The sequence below is a fragment of the Python bivittatus genome, unplaced genomic scaffold (assembly GCF_059951505.1).
Source record: "Python bivittatus isolate LINGU-HERP-01145 unplaced genomic scaffold, Pbiv_v1 ctg000440_np1212, whole genome shotgun sequence".
Taxonomy (NCBI): domain Eukaryota; kingdom Metazoa; phylum Chordata; class Lepidosauria; order Squamata; family Pythonidae; genus Python; species Python bivittatus.
Genome location: NW_028277063.1, coordinates 8,226,269 through 8,243,899, shown reverse-complemented (window position 1 = coordinate 8,243,899; position 17,631 = coordinate 8,226,269). Strand labels below are relative to the sequence as shown.

Genomic DNA, 17,631 nt, shown 5'->3' with positions numbered 1-17,631 from the left:
AAAAGTAGCTTTATGACTTATCCTCACATTTATGACCTTTGCAGGTCTCTAAAGCAAAGGAAAGCTGAATTAAGATGATAACCATAGTGGCAAATGCCACTTGTTTAACGACTGAGTTGCCTTTCCCAATTGTGGTCACAAAGCAAGGCCTACCTGTATAGGCACTGGCTATTTGGGATGGACCCTTACCTCATTTCCTTCCATCCGCTTTCTCAGATCTAATTTCTCACATCTAACCATTATCACCATCCTCATCCTCTTCATCCACCTCATCCTTATCATTGTCATCATCATTTAAAGGGAAATGTGTGCTTTGCTTTTGTCATCTATCATGCCCTTGTTCAAATCTTCAATCCAAAACATGTTTGGAACCAACAAAAACCTGTTGTAAAATATTAGAGGTGTGCTAAGTTTTGAAGGGGCATTTTGCTTCATAGGGCAAAGTACATAATCAAAACAAAATTGTGAACAGGGGTGCCCATACTGCTTCATTAGTTGGCGTGGGTTGCATTGTCACTGCAAGGCTTAAGAACTGAAGTGGAACACACCCATTTACACAATTGTACTAAATCTTTCTTTGTCCAAAGGCATTTTGGGCTTTTTCATGTATTTCTGCCTATAAAAGGCAGGACAATGGTCTGTTAGACTTGAGCATGCAAAGCTAAAGAAACTTTCCACTGAAACATGGGTTTTGGGAAGGGGAAAAATGTGATTCAGGAATCTGAGGTAAAGAAGATATTAATGATGTATTGATTAAAATTAAACCTGTCTTGGGGGCAGGGGCAGATGACACATAAGTTAGTTTGGCTCAAGTGGCAGATATATATGCAGCAGATCTGCTAAACGTAGAATAATCAAGTTCATGAGTGGGTTGGGGAATTTCTTCTTTCTGTTTGGCTTTTTTAAAAAAAATTCTTGAAATTTCTTAAGCATTATTTGTGCCTAAAATGTATTGATGGCTGACTTTTTTTCCCCTTTCCATTTGAGGTTTGTACTTTGCAACCTTCCTTGTTGATCCTTTTCCTTGCAGCTTTTACATTGGAAGAAAGAAGTTAGAAGCCTAGATTGATTAATTGATTATGTTCCATCAAGTCATTCTCCACTCTTAGTGACCACATAAATAGATTTTCTCCAGGACACTCAGTCCCTCACCTGAATGGTGCTGGAAAGATGGTGTCTACCTACAAGAGACAGCAGAACATCAACTTTGGACCCTAGGAATCAAAAGCTTTAGGTGACAGTTGGAAATAATAAGCACTTTTAGGCAATTTCTCCTGTGCACAAGGATTTATTACTTCACTGAGATCTCAGGAAGCTGGTTTGACAGCTCCCGGCTCTCTGACTAATGATCCAAAAGCCAGGAGATAGTTAAGACTTGCTTTTACAGTGACAAATGAGATTTTGTATAAGAGTTATCAACAGCACGATGAGCTGGATTTTTGAGTAAATGTCAATAAAAACATCAAAGCCCACAAAAAATCTTGGCAATATGCTTGGATACCTACCCAGATGTAATAAAAAGAATAGGAAGATAGGAGATAATCTCTCACTCCTACCCTGCAAAATCAGAAGGTTCACTATCTGAAAGATTTTTATATCACAGCTAAGAACAAGTGCTCCATTTGGTGGTTTGGTTCTAGACTAATGAACTGAACTTTCTTTATACAAGTCAATTCCACAGATTCCCTCCCCCTCCCCCCCCCCGAGGAAATAGATACGAGGGCTAGGAATACTGTGAGGCCTGCAGCCATTGGCATACCATCAGTGTTCTCTTTGGGCATATAGACATTAAGTATTTCAGCTTCTCCTACCCTGTTGTTATGTTGGCTTGATTTTATACCATAGAACTGCAGGGTTGACAAGGACTTTGAAGTCTTCTTGTGGAACACCACACCCAGGACTGGAATCCTCATACCATCCCAGGAAAATTACTTTCTAAATTTTGTTTAAAAACATCCAGTGATGGATTCCAGGAGGTCCATTTATACATGGTCTAGTTGCTCTAATGGTCAGAAATCCCTCCTTGTTTTGAGTTTGGATCTCCCTTTGTAAACCTCCTAACTACTGATTCTTGTCCTACCCTTGGAGAGTAAATCCATATTCTCTTCCCTGGGGTAAGCTTTCAAATGTGAGAACATGGATATCATGTCTCCTCTTAGACTTTTCTTCTTTAGGCTAATCATAAACAGTTTCTGTTCTGCTCTGACACAGCAAAAGGGGTGATGGAAATCACTGCATTTCCTGATCCTATCACAGGTGGCTGGGACACACAAGCAGTTTCCTAAACCTGTCTGTGCAACCCAACCTCACCTAGAGGCACTCTCATCTTGGTATTTCAGGCTTAGAATCAGAGACTATAGAGCTTGAATAATATGCAGAAATTCATTTCCTATATTATCATAGTGCATGATACACCTCTTCAATTTGTCATTAGTGTGCAAGAGATTTTGAAGATGTGAGGCACCAATTTCTAATTACTAAAGAAGAGCAATTCTTGTTTGCTGCTTTATTTATTCAACTACAATTGTGCCAAAGATTTTGTGGTGATTCTGGAAAAGTTTAAGTACGCCAAAAGTGCAAACAAAAACAAAACAAAGGGTCATTAGCCTCTGAGATGTAAGTGCAACTTTATACATCTATTTTCTACCATAGTTTCCCCTTACTCAAGTAATGGTCAGTGAAAGTGGATTTCAGTTTGTGACCAATTAAAGAAGCAAAATATTCCTAATCTAATAATCTTGTCCTAATCTAGTAATTCTGAATAAAAGGCTGAAGACGTACAATGTCTAAAACAGTTGACTAAAATATCTAATCACATCTGAAATAATTACTTGTAAAAGAGACTGGATCCAACAATATATAATGGCAGTAAATTTTCCTGGAAGGCAATTCATTTTTGAAAATACACTACTGGATGATGGTATGATGGACAAGTGCTCCAGAAAGCTTCTCCTCATGAGAAGACCGCAAGACAGCAGGTGTGTTTAGAGCTCTGGGAGACAAGGGAATAGCCATCTTGATGAAACTGCGGTTGGCACCTTGGATAGGATCAAAGTTCACATTCTTCCTTTTCTAATCCCTTCCAGAAATTGCTTGTTAACTGCTTTTCACCTTTTGGAAACCTATGGATCAACACGTTTGACAGCACCGGGTGAGTTTCCTTCAATGCCTAGCAAAAGGGTGTTTTAACTACAAGTTTAAGAACTTAATTTTTTTTTCTTGGCATAACCATCAAAAGGGTGATTAAAACATTTATTTTAGAAATATACAAATGGACTAAGGGTCAGATAAATTCAAAAGAAGATTTTGGAATTAATGATAAAGAATCCTTCCTATGGAAAAACGCTTTTGTTTTGAATCTTTTTTAAAAACATAATAAGAAAAGATTTTAAAAATGGGATATGTTACCCTGGATATTCCAAAGAAATGAGCTGATATCTTAATAATTAAAAGGGATATACCAAAAGTAATCCAAGAGAGTGATCTGGTTTAATTTCTTAGAATGGATTTACAAAAAAGGCTTGTAAAAGTTTTGAAGAATCTTGTGAGAAGGGACAAAGAAAAATGTTATACGAAATTATTTGAATGAACTAAAGATTAAGATTCTTTTTCTGACTTTGTATTAGTTTTTACTGTTGTGATTATAACCTTGAATAAAATCACTACCAAAGATAACAACAACAATCACCAGAATCAGTCAGGATGATTTCAAATGGTCTACCAGTATTTTTTTTTTTTTTTTAAGTGTTTTGTCATGTTGTGCTTTAGCTAGAAGAGTTCTAATAGATGTGGCTTGCTGAGACAGCTCCCTTGCTTCTTCAGTGGTTTCTCCACTTAAGATGTTCCCGGTTATTCAGTTCAGGCCTCAGAACAATAATGTACCATTTGGGGAAAAATATGAAACTCAGCAATCCAGCACTGGAAGCTAAAATAGAGAAAATCTCCATAGCAACCATGTATTTTCCTTTGGTGCTCAGGTATGTTGGGACAAATGACAACCACACACTGAAGAACACTAACATGCTGAAAGTGATAGACTTGGCTTCATTGAAAGTGTGGGGTAAATTCCGGGCAAAGAAAGCCACAATGAAGCTGGCAATGGCTAAAAAGCCTATGTATCCAATCACACTGTAAAACATGATGGGGGATGCCTCATTACATTCCAGGGTAATTTCACCTGTTCCTGAATCCATATCAGCATCCGGGAATGGGGGACTGGTTGCCAGCCACACGGTACAAATGCCTACTTGAATAAGAGAACAACAGATAACAATGGAACTGGCCAGGCCTTTCCCCATCCATCTGGTCCTCTTTGTTCCTGGTTGGGTGGCTAGGAATGCCAGAACCACAGTGATGGTTTTGGCCAATACAGAAGACACAGCCACTGAGAAGACAATGCCAAACACCGATTGCTGCAGGAGACACTTCACCTTCTGAGGCTGCCCAAGAAAAAGCAGGGTAGAAAGGAAGCAGAGCAGGAGGGAGATGAGAAGTGTGTAGGTGAGGTCCCGGTTATTAGCTTTGACAATGGGAGTATGGTGGTGCAGTATAAATGCTCTTAACAAGACAACATTGATCAGGGACAGGAAAAGAGCAGCAGTGGCTAAACCCATTCCCATAAGCTCGTTATAAGATAAAAAGGTTACAGTTTTGGGGATGCAGATATTCTGATGCTTGTTTGGATAATGATCCTCTTTGCATTCAACACAGTCAGGCATATCTGGAAAAGAGAAATTGATCCTTAGATACACAAATGTTTGATACTGTGGTGGTCATAGAAATGTCAGTGAGAAAGAAAAGCAATTTTCTACAATAAACACTCTTCCCTTGAGAGATGACCCAATACCAGAGACACTCAATTCCAGATGCCTTGTCTGGATTGCACAGAAATGCATTCAACTCCATGCTGAGTCTGCTGACCTCTCCAGTTCTTTCTTCTTCCCAGCATTGGAAGTACTGCAGGATGAAGTAGCATGTGTGTTTATTAATGCAAAGTGTTGCTTTGTGTAAACTCTTTGCCCTAATACAAATATCTCAATATTCAGAGGTGCTCTTCACCAAGATCTAGCTTCGATCTATTCAAAGTGCAGGAACTTTATATCCAGTTAATTTCTTTTTCCACCAAGATAGATTTTTTTTCACTGAGGTCAGGGATTTCCAGTGAGATGACACTGGGAATCCCCTTGTATTGTTAGCTCCTTCAGCCCTTCTTTTCCTTCTAGCAATTCTCTTGCAAGAAGTTGCAAGAGTAGCACATAATGGATCATTCCCAGAAGAAGCTAATCTTTCCTGTAAGCCATGTGTAGAAAAGCAAGTAGTCAGAAAGTGGGGATCTCTTTGACTTAAAAAAAAAAAAATTAACAGTTTCTGAAGACTATATTTTGAATTTGAAGGATGGCATTTTTGCATTAGCTGAGCACAGCTGAGACACCCAGAAATGCAGTGATAACAATCATACCCCTTCAAAAATACCATTTCCATTTCCATCTAGACAAGGTCACATTCCTAGTTATTACTGTTTCTTGGCCTTTTGGGCAAAGATAAACTGCAATACAGAATTTCCAGGAATCATACCTACTGCTTTAATAGAAGGGAGGAGCCAAGATGGCAATGAGGCTCAAACTGCTGTAAAGATCTCCTCCAAAAGATGATTTTTTTTAATCATCTTTTTTCTTCAACTATTGCTTTCAATACCAGCCTATTTTATTTTACAATTGCCCCTCCACTCATGCTTTTAATGTGACACCCTTGTGCTGCTCTATCAGAACCCCCAACGTATAGAAGGAGTAGAGAAAACTTCAGGATACCACCAATCATCATGGGGAAAAGAAGGAAGAGACATCAGACACATTCTGCAACCCAAGCAACATCTAAGCCCACAAAACAGCTAAAAGTCAACAGTTACCTACCTAACAAGCAGGCAGCCACCTCCTGTAAGTAATGCAATCTCCTCTAATCCCTCTGCTGGACATGATGCTCTACAGTGGGATCTATGAGTAGAGATCAGAAGCCAACAGCTTATAGATCTCTCCTCTCCTATGGAAGAGGATGGGCACCCCCTCCGAGCACACTGTTGCAATCTGCTCAGTAGCTGCAGTGCTTTTGCAGGATGAGGATGGGAATGCAAGCCTCATCAACTTAAACAATGAACATATAACTGATTTTCTAATCAGGCAAAGCCTGCTAACACCGCAAACTGTTCTCTCTGTCTCTGAGCTGTTATCCACAGTCAAAACCAGAGTGGACTCTTTCAAAGAGGTCTTTGTAAAGCTTAGTGAAAACCAATAAAATGACAAGATTGCTAAAGCACAGATCTCCTGTACCAAGTGTGCCATAAAGTCAGTCAGCAGGGAAGTCTTGGGCAACCTTACCTCTACACCAAGGAAGAGAGAAAGCAATGGTAAGAGACAGTTGACCATTCATGTGGAAAAGGGTGAGAAACAAGCTCCTAGTGGTCATGTAACTAAGGGAGAGAAGCATTCAAATGGCAAATACGACCTACAGCCAAATCATTGTCCAAGTTTAGGAAAGGACACCACTTCATCATGGAGACACCCAGAAATGCAGTGAGAACAATCACATCCCCTCAAAAATGCCATTTCCACTTCATTTTAGACAAAGTCCTATTCCTACTTATTACTGTTTCTTGGTCTTTGGGCTAAGATAAACTGTAATACAGAATTTCAGGAATCATATCTATAGCTGTAATATGTATTTGCAATCTGGACTTTATTCTCTGGTAAAAATATTAGTACATCTATCCGTAGTTATTTACAGTTTAGTACCATTAAAATGAAGATAAAGGGCAACCCCATTCCTGTTTGTTCAGAAATATGTTTCACTGGTTTTAGATCAGCGTGTAGAGGAATACATGGTATTCTCCAATCTTTCCTTGCAATTCCAAAAGCAAATTATGCATGGGCATAACATCCCCAAGAGCATTGGGTCCAACTCGTCCTCTTCTTTTCTGCCAAGAAAATCTGGAAAATCCTCATGCTGCTTCAATACTCAAGAAAAAAATCAGGAATAAAGACTGAGTTAATCTACCTGCGAAACTACCTAACTTACAGTTGAGCTTTATTATGTAATAACATATTTTATTAGGGAGCAGTTAAACATCTGTTTCTCACTATAATTGTGATCTACCTATCATCCTTTTAGGCTAACAAAATGATGACAACCCCAAAGCAATGTCAAAGAATTCCAACAATGCAATCTCCTTCTATTTTTTGGTCTGAGTAAATAACACAATTAAACCTTAAAATGAAATTTCGCAAAAAGTAGTCCAAAGGGGAGAATTTTCCTCAAACTCATAAGAGCAAGTTCTAATATTGAACAGTGTAGCAATCAGGTTTATGTTCAGCTTTCCCTTTCCCTGGGAATCACTTAAGTAAGAACAAGTTTATTGAGTGCATGACAATTCCACTATAAGCCCAAGAAGCTTGAAATTAGGGAGGCAGTTTGTAAATCCAATGTGATCTGAGTGGTAGCTCATATGTTTTGAGAAAAGGACCACCCCTCTTACCTTCCCACTCAGAAATCTTGCCTTCTGGACAGGGAATGCAATCATAGCAGCAGAAGGGCTCCCCTTCCTTCCTTTGCTTCCTCTCACCAGGTTGGCACTTGTCACTGCAAACTGAGAGAGGTGGCCCCTAATTCATCAATGAGAGTAGAAAACATCAACCAACATAAACCTTCTCAAGGATAAGTTTGAATCCTTACAGTCCAGAGGAGAACATGACATTCAATTACATATTATTGGAGAAGTTCTTTAGATTAAAGTGTTCTGTCCCTAAATTATCCTCTCCGAATTTTGGAACAGCTATTCTGAGCTCACTGGAAAAATCCCAACCTTGCAATAGGCTACCCTACTGTTTGGGGCAATTCACTCATTACAAAAAGACTTGTTCTTTAACATTGCCTCCAATTTAGAGCTACAAGTATTCCATGAATTGCTTTTAGAAAACGTTGCTGGCAGATGTAGATTATGCATTAATTATTAAATGGAAAATGGTAATCCTTTATTGCAACTGTTGTACAAAACTTTATTTTCATATATATTCATATGATGCAACTTCATGAAAATCTATATGTATATCTCCTGTTTCTGGTTTCAGTCACAAACACACCCTTGTCAATAACAAGGCAAGTAGTGAAATATCTACAGTTATGTCCTACCTGCTTAAAGCAACCATGCCAGACAATGGGATTTTCATTCACAATGAATTTTTTATCTCTTGCTGTTTCGGAGGTGATCATTCCGACTCTTACTCTACCAAAAGACTTGTTCGGAAACAAAACCCAGTTTATGACATCAAAATTTGTTAGAAACACACCATCCTGGTCAAAGGAAATCTTGTCCCCTATGGTATTATTAAAAGACACTTGCTTCAGAAAATGGAGGAGCTAAAGATAGAAAGCAAGTTTTGCATGTTATTAAAATATGTCTAGTAGTTTCTTTCATAATAAGAATAGTAATCATTATAATAATAATGGATCAAAATCCTATACACACAGTATTATAGGTAGGATTATGCTGACACATGGTTTCCTATTAACAGTTTACCCACCAGAGTTTATTTAAACAATTACTAGTATGATTTTATTGTTGTAATGGTCCCACCAGTGAAAATGATGCACTAACGGACCTTACAGATTCACATTACCTCCCATGGCTGGTGAGTCAGAAATGTCTGACTCTGCCCCTCCACCATTCTTCTTTCCTTGAATCTGGATGACAACATGGCATGCAAAGCATGAGCCACAGCAAAGGCAGCATTATAGATGCCGTAGCTGTGCCCAATAGTGCTTTCTTCTATACGGTTTTCAGGAACGTTCTCCAGGCTCTCCAGTCCAGTGCAGAGGTCACGATTTCTATGCTTCAGAACCCAGTTGGGGAAAGTGCAGCCAAAAGCATAAGACCAAAAGTCCCTTATAAAAAAATCTTCTTTTGCGTTGGAAGGCTTTCTCTCCTGAATAAATTGCTGAAATCCTGGCAGCCCATTGGAATGAACAGCCAAGGATAAAGCCCCATTGTAGATTAATTCAGCAACATTCTGACCCCGTTTATTGCTGTAGGACTTAAATTCTAGCTCAGCAGTCAAAATCCACACTTTACCCTTTGCTGTATTTGTTCTTTCACTATTTCTTCCTAGACGGAGCAACCAGTTCAAAACCAATATGGTGTGAGGATCACCAAAAAGCAGAAATACATTGGCTGTGCTGGTCATGATTCTACTCCATAGTTTAAATTTCCATTTCCTTATACCTCCGTGTTCATTTTCCATGCCTACATTGTAGACTGTGTCTATGAAAGCAAAGCAAATGCCATGAGTGGCAAATTCTGGAACCATCACTTGAAATATCCACTCTGAATTCATTCCAGTCGCAATGAAAAATCCAACCCACGTCCACCTGAAATAGAGAAGTAATTCCAGAATCTCCCTGTACTGATGGGCTTCACTTGGGACCATTTGGTACATGTAAGGGGCTTGGGTATGATCCACTGTCACTGGAGCAGAGCCATAGGAGAGCTAAAGAGATGAGTGATTGGAGAATTGACGAAGAATAAAATGGAATGGAAGAAGGGTAATTTGTATATCTGCTTATTCTTTTTGTTATGATTTCATAATTCATTCAGGAGCTCAAGGGAAATATCTATAGTGCTGCCTGTTCTTTTTCTGCAAAAAAAGAATGCTGAAATAAATTAGGCTGAAAGATGGTGTCTAGCCCAAACTCACCAAGAGAGCTTCTATGGCTGAGAGTGGACTAGAACCAGATCTCCTGCTCTCTCCTTATTCCATTACTTAAAATTCAACAATGCAGCCCTTGTACTTGAGACAGAAGAGTTCATCCTTTTAGAACAACCCAAACTTCCTCAATATGCAAAAGAGTTAAATTATTTACTGTGTTTTCTAAAAGTATTGAAAACTATTTTGGATTAAAAAAAACACTTCCACTTTCTTGTGACTACCATTTAACATCAGTCAGTAAAAAGAGCTTGGATGAAAACAGATTCTGACAAGGTATTCAAAACCTGTATTTTTTAAATGATTAAAATATAAACAAGCATAAGCAACATGTATAAAAACAGGTAAAATATATATACAAACATAGAAGCTGAACAAAACATTGCAACAATTCATCCTTCACCAGGAAGTGTAAAGGTTTTGATAGTGATTCATAAGATGTCATTTTAAATTTTATCAAGTCTCCTCTCTTTTTTAACTTTTAAACTGTTAGCCACCCTAGCAGCAGTGAGAGACTCTTTCGTGATAAAAGTTTCTTCTCAGATTAGCTATGTTGCCATACCAATAACTTGATATGATTACAGGAAATAAACCTCTCTCTGTCTATAGAACACAATAACATCTAATGAGGGAAAAGGACAATTTGATCACATCTAAATGCCTTATAATTGACACATACGTCCTACCTGAGGCATCTTGTAGATATTCAAAATATTTGGTATCTGTTGGGAGGATTCAATATTAAATCCTTCAATGACTGCAAGAAGATTGTCTTTAGTATCACAATGGTAATTGGGGAGAAATCGCTTCTTTGGAGAAATAAGTTGCATTGAAGAACGAAAAGCCCACCTGGTATTCATATGACTATCATAGATATTGAATCCGAGAGTGATGTTGGGTAAGATCTGTGGATCTTCATTGATTTCCTTTATCGCAAAAACCAAGGCCAGGATATGCTGGTAGTTCTGAGTCATAACCCTACAGTGGGATTTCCATTATGTGCCAAATTAATTCAGGAAAATACTTATATGCCAAAATTGGTCCAAAATTCAGACAAAAAAGCTACCTCAGCATGAGCAGCTAAAACAAGCTAAATGATGTGATTCAGTAGGGTAAATATTTGGAACAGGGTATTTTAAAAATGAAAGAAATCTTGCACATTAAGGAGATGGTTCATAATTTTCTAACAGAGAAGTTTCACACACATACACACACACACACACACACACACACACACCCTTCATCCTCAGTTTGACTTTAGAATTCATAAATGCACTGTTAATATAGTTCTATCCAGACGGCTGGATAGAAAATACTTATATGCCATAGTTTAAGAGGCATGCTTGGTCCAAAATTCAGACAAAAAAGCTACCTCAGCATGAGCAGCTAAAACAAGCTAAATGATGTGATTCAGTAGGGTAAATATTTGGAACAGGGTATTTTAAAAATAAAAAAAACTTGCACATTAAGAAGATGGTTCATAATTTTCTAATAGAGAAGTTTCTCTCTCTCTCTCTCTCTCTCACACACACACACACACCCTTCATCCTCAGTTTGACTTTAGAATTCATAAATGCATTGTTAATATAGCTCTATCCAGACTGCTCACTGATCTTGGCCAATTACCCCAAAAGGCTACTATCAGGGAATCAAAGGCTACCGGTTAGAGAAAGGTAGGGATGAACCACTTCTACACATTTGCCAAGAAAATTACATAACGTATATGTGAAATCTCTGGCCGTCGAGCTTGATTTAAACTAAACTTTACATTGATAGAAAGAAAGAAAGAAAGAAAGAAAGAAAGAAAGAAAGAAAGAAAGAAAGAAAGAAAGAAAGAAAGAAAGAAAGAAAGAAAGAAAGAAAGGAAGAAAGAAAGGAAGGAAGAAAGAGAGAGAGAGAGAAGGGAAGGAAGGAAGGAAGGAAGGAAGGAAGGAAGGAAGGAAGGAAGGAAGGAAGGAAGGAAGGAAGGAAGGAAGGAAGGAAGGAAGGAAGGAAGGAAGGAAGACAAAATGGAAAAAAAGAAAAGAACAGAAAAAAGTCCCCTGTTATCCCTATGGGTGGTATGTGTCTTCCTCATTCTCAGGTCCTCTATCAGAGTCCTGAGAGTTTGAGGCTTCTATGGAGTATCTTAGCTGTTCCCAGCAGTGCACTTTTCTGGACAGAGACTTCTGATGTTGTTCCTGGGATCTGTTGGATCTCCAGTTTCCCAGCTTAGGAGTCACACCCCCGAGAGCCCTGGTACTTCTCCAGCTTCTCATACTCCTTCTCCCTGATGTTGCTGTCACTTGGCACTGCTACATCTATCACTACTGCTGTCTTCTGGTCCTTGTCTCCTACCACAATGTCTGGTTGATAGCCCAGTACCTGCCTGTCTGCATGTATCTGGAAGTCCCACAGGATCTTAGCTGTGTTATTCTACACAACCTTCTCTGGAATCTCCCATCTGTACTTGGGAGGTGCTAGCCCATATGCTGTGCAGATGTTCCTGTACACAATGCCAACTACTTGGTTGTGCCATTCAGCATATGATGTTCCTTCCTGTATCTTACACCCTGCCACTATATGTTGGACTTTCTCTGAGGCCTCTGTGCAGTCTGCACCTTGGGTCCTGTCTAGTGTGGTAGACCTCTGCTTCGTTGGATCTGGTGCTTAGTGCCTGTTCTTGCGCTGCTATGATCTGTGCCTCACTGCTCTCTTTGAGTCCAGCCCTTTCCAGTCACTGATAGGATTTTTTAATGTCAGCCACCTCAGTTATTTGTTGATGCCACGTCCCATGGAGGGTCTTGTCTTGCCATGGTGCTTCCTCTGCTTGAACATCCTCCCATCTCTTCTGCTACCTCAGGCATTCTCTTAGCAGCTCATCTTTGGATGCCGTCTTACTGATGTACTCCTGGATGCTCCGGGTTTTGTCCAGGACAGTGGCTTTGTCACCCCGCCTGTTCTCTTTCTGGCTAGCGTAAAGTGTCTGGGTGTTGGACTTGGGGTGGAAACTTCCGTACATTGTGAGGAAATTCCAGGTCTTCACATCATCAGCCTCCATATCCTCCATATCCTCCTTTGGCCAGCTCAATATAGCAGCAGGGTATCTGATGACTGGCAGGCCATACGTGTTGATGGCATGGATCTTGTTCTTCCCATTGAGCTGGTTCTTGAGGACCTATTATATTGTTTGATGATACTTGGATGTTGCTGTCTCCCTTGCCTTCTCATCGTGTTTCCCGTGTGACTGTGGGATACCAATGTCTTTCATGATCAGCACGTGTCCTTCCATGTATTAGCCACACTGGGTGGGAGATTGCTGCTAGCAGCTGTTTCATCTCTGCTGCTAGGCTTTCATGCACTGCTGTTACTTGTTTTTGCCAGTAGGTGTGGATCATGTCCAGGCCAAGTGCTGTCCAGCTCATCATGTTCTTGACCCGCTGTTGGATATCTGCCACTGCGATGATGACTGGTTTCTGTTCTGGGAATTTGCTGTGGTCTGCTTTCAGGTCCTGCAGCCACTTCGCACTGCTGTCATGTGTCTTTGCTTTCTCCCATATCTTCTTCCAGGACAGTTCAGTTTCTGCTGTTGATGGCTCTGCTGCTACTGTGTTGTTGCACTGCAGTTGGGTAATACACCTTGGATGGTTCTTTGGAGATCAGGGCATTTATCTTCTTGGCCTCTGCTTCTCTAGTGTATCTCCTTAGCCTGGCAGCCAGTACTGTGAGCCTTTTTTTTAGCAATCTCTTAGGCTTCAGATGGAGTCAGGCCCTTATAATTTTTCAGTAGCTGACTCTTATCCTTAAACTCCACACCCATCTTTAATTCTACCAGCTGACTCATTTGTCTCCAAGTCCCCTTGATCTTAGCCTTTGTCTTATTAAAAAAAACTTAACCACTAGCTATATAATTAATATTTTATTGGAGAACTACGGGAGCAAACATAGATTTGCAATAGATACTTGATTTCTAGCAATGCAGTCTACTCCATTCCTTGCTGGAATGATACCCATGAATTTGGTCTGCTATATACAATCTGCTCAAAAGTATACTGAAGGCAAACCCAGTCCCTTACAGGAAGCTTTCAAGGTACATTGGAGGTGGTGGTTCATCAAAATGGTTTGGTCTGGAAGCAAAGAAAGTATGTGAAACAAGGCCACCAAACAGTAGATCTCCTGGCTGAAGGTATTTCTGAAAAATGCGATGGCGATTCACAGTTCGACAGTTAACATTTTTCTGCCATGCCATGTGAGGTAGTACTAGAAAAAGTAACAGTACTACTATCAACATCCCAAGTAGAAATTGACCCTCTACACTAAGACACAAAGACATCTATACCACAGACATTGGACCCTCTGACTGATAACAATGACTAGATTTGAATGAAAGTTGAAATCTGATGAATGAATTGCAAAGAGGGTGTCCTTGAATCAATCTGACTGGAATCTATATGTCACTAATTTTTAGACTTGACTGTACATACACAGAATACCTACACACACACTGAGCCACATGCACATAAAGTCAGACATATATACACTCTCATTCTTGTAAACAAGTTTGATATTAGACAGCAGAAAGATTGGAAAGTGGCAGAAATAATTATAGCTCTTTGGTAATTATCTAAAATTGGCAAATCCTTTCTAGCATTGCTGAAAATTGGTTGTGCTATATTTCCCTTGAAGCTTTATTAACACTGATGTAATCTGGCAAACAAAACTTTTTTTTCCTGCCACATTTTTTTTCTGTCTACGTGCACCATTCCAAAGAACTGTTTTTTCTTTACCTGGAGACAAATAGATGGGATATACGTGCATAGTGATTTGGTAAAAACTCAGAAAAATAGTTGTTAAATTTCTAAATTACCTGGATCACAGCAGATATAATATATAAGTAGTCTTCATTTAGTGACTGCCTCATTTAATAACCATTCACAGTTAAGCCGATGATGAAAAAGTAACTTTATGACCAATCTTCACACTAATGACCTTTGCGAGTTTATAAAGCAAAGGAAAGCTGAATTAAGATCATAAGTATGGGCACAGTTTCACTTTGCTTAATGACCAAGTTGCTGTCCCCAATTGTGGTCACAAAACGAGGACTATCTGAATAGGCACAGGATACTTTGGGATGCAACCTTACTTCATTTTCTTCCATCAGTTTTCTTTCTCAGATTTAATTGCTGAGATCTACCATTATCATCATCCTCATCCTCATCATTCTGAACATCCTCATCCATGTCATCATCATTTAAAGGGAAATGTGTGCCTTGCTTTTTTAATCTGGCATGCCCTTGTTCTAGTCTTCAATCCAAATTATGGTTGGAACCAACAAAAACCAACCTGTTGCAAAATACTAGCTAGGTTTTGAAGGGGCATTTTGCTTCACTGAGCAAAGTACATAATGAAAACCAAATTGTGATTAGTGCCCTCTCCTTCAAAACAGGGGTGCCCATACTGCTTCATTAGTTGGCGTAGATTGCATTGTCACTGCAAAGCTAAAGCACTGAAGTGGAACAAACCCATTTTACACAATTGTACTAAAACTTTCTTTGTCCAAAGGCATTTGGGCCTTTTAGATTTCTTCCTGTGAAAGACAGGACAATATTCTTGTAGGTCTGAGCATGCAAACAAAAAGAACCTACCCACTGACGTATGGGTTTTGGGGAGGCAAAAAATGTCCTTCAGGAATCTGAGGTAAGGAAGATTTTAAAGGTGTATTTATTAAAACTAAACCGGTCTTGAGGGGAGGGGCAGATGACACAGATATAACATAGATTAGAGTTGGGTGAAGAGGCAGATATATGTATGCAGCAGATCTGCTAAACCTGGACTAATCAATTTCATGAGTGGGTTGGGTAATTTCTTGTTTCCATTTGACATTATTTCATTCATTCATTCATTCATTCATTCATTCATTCATTCGTATGTATGTATGTATGTATGTATGTATGTATGTATGTATGTATAATATCCTTAACCTTTAAATGTGGCTGAAATATATTGTTGGCTGATTTTTTTTTCCCTTTCAGTTTTAAGATTGCATTTTGAAACCCTTCCTTGCTGATCCTTTTTCTTGCAGCTCATTCTTTACTTGATGGTAGAATGTCATATTCATGATTCATTAGCACTCTTAATATGCTTGTTGTAACTGAAAACTGTACTCAAGTATAAAGTATTAAAAATAAACTGATAGACTTCAGTTAAAGTGTTTATTGTGAAATGTGAAACATTTGCTTACCAGGAGGTAAAATGAATTGAGTTAAATTTACTGTTATTTTTTAAATAATTTTGGGTCCTTCTGCATTCCCTGGTGAAAAGCTACAACTTTGGAAGAAAAGAGTTGGAAGCATCAATTGATTGAGTAATTGCTTATGTGCTGTCCATTCATTGTCAACTCTTAGTGAAAACATAGATAGATTTTCTCCATTCTCCTGAATGGTGCTGGGAAGATGGTGCTGGGAAGTGGGAAGCACCACTTTGCCTCCCTACCAAAGGTACCTGAACATCAACTCTGGACCCTAGGAATCAAAAGCTTTAGATGACAGTGGGAAATTATAAGCTCTTTTAAATAATTTCAACTGTGTGCAAGGATTTTGTCAGGTTAAGCCCAAGAAACTCCACGAGACTGTTCTGGAACAGCTCAGTTACTTTATTAGCTCACACCTGCTAGATAGAATCTCGCCAGACTAACTGTAAACTCCCCAAGCCAGCAACTAAACACTACAAATCCCTTAGGGTGGTGCCAGTCTCATCTTCTCTGCTTTCCCATGCTCATGCTGTGGGCTGAGATGCTTCTGTCCTTGACCCTCTCATTCCATTCCATCACAGATTTATTGTTTCACTCAGATCTCAGGAAGCTTGTTGGAGAGTTCCTGGTTCTCTGAGTAATAATCCAAAGATCAGGAGATAGTTAAGACTTGCCTTTGCAGTGACAAATGACATTTTGTATAAGCATTCAGAACAGCAGGAATATCAACACCTCCACCAACACTGGCCAGGCAAGCTACTGCATATAAAGAGAGAGCAAACCCCACTCCTTTCTAGCACTGAAGATGTTACCTAGTCAGGTAACAAAATGTCTGCTAGTAAACGACCAGGCTCAGAGAACCCCATGCCCCCTACAATATTGTGTGAGGTGGATTTTTGAGTAAATGCCAATAACAGCATCAAACCCAATACAAAATCTTGTCAATATGCTGGGATACCTTCTCAGATTAATAAAGAAGAATAGTGTCAGGCCTAACCCAAGGAACTCCAAGAGACAATGCTAATTCAGTTCAGCTATGTTTATTAGCTACAACCTCTAGAAAGAATCTTCCCAGACTGAAACCTCAGTTCCCAAAGACCTCGAGCCACAACAGTGTGAATTCCTCAGGAAGGTGCCAGTCTCATCCTCTTGATCCTCCCTCATGGTTCTGGCAAGCTAAGAAAATGTTTGTCTCCCTGAGCTTGTCCTTTATAATTCCATTCCATCACAAATAGCAAGGCATGGGGGAAATATTATAACCTCTCACTTCTGCTCTGCAAAATCAGAATGTTCACTATTCCAAAGTTTTTTATATCATAACTCAAAACAAGTGTTCTATTTGGTGGTTTGGGTCTAGACTAAGCAGCTGAACTTTCTTTGTAAAATCATTTCCACAGATTTTATTTTTGCAGAGGAAATAGATACTAGGGCTAGGACCCCTGTGAGCCCTGCGGCCATTGGCATATCATAACTGTTCTCTTTGGGCATATAGACATTTAGCATTTCAGCTGCTCCAATCCTGTGCTTCTGTTGGCTTGATTCTAAACCATAGAACTGCAGGGTTGAGAAGGACTTTGAAGGTCTTCTTGTCCAACACCATGCCCAGGACTGGAACCCTCATACCATCCCACTAAAATGGCTTTTAAAAATTTG

The 17,631-nt window shown here is 39.3% G+C and overlaps 1 protein-coding gene across 1 annotated transcript; it reads right to left on the bottom strand.

The window, feature by feature from the left end:
* Window positions 1-3,818: 3,818 nt before the first annotated feature.
* On the bottom strand, window positions 3,819-10,723 carry LOC148215763 (vomeronasal type-2 receptor 26-like). The gene is made up of 5 exons (XM_088142462.1): window positions 10,436-10,723; window positions 8,667-9,533; window positions 8,179-8,406; window positions 7,526-7,652; window positions 3,819-4,720 (listed from the first exon to the last, which is right to left on the bottom strand). Exons 1-5 carry the CDS (start codon window positions 10,721-10,723, stop codon window positions 3,819-3,821), a joined length of 2,412 nt encoding a protein of 803 aa, XP_087998588.1.
* Window positions 10,724-17,631: the final 6,908 nt, after the last annotated feature.

What these genes read in the sequence shown, in the direction of transcription:
- LOC148215763 (XM_088142462.1), bottom strand. Translation starts at nt 10,723, where the DNA reads ATGACTCAGAACTACCAGCATATCCTGGCCTTGGTTTTTGCGATAAAG. An exon ending in ATATCTACAAGATGCCTCAG is followed by an intron (nt 9,534 to 10,435) that starts GTAGGACGTATG and finishes TCATCTCTTTAG; the next exon opens with CTCTCCTATGGCTCTGCTCC. An exon ending in TGACTCACCAGCCATGGGAG is followed by an intron (nt 8,407 to 8,666) that starts GTAATGTGAATC and finishes TTCTATCTTTAG; the next exon opens with CTCCTCCATTTTCTGAAGCA.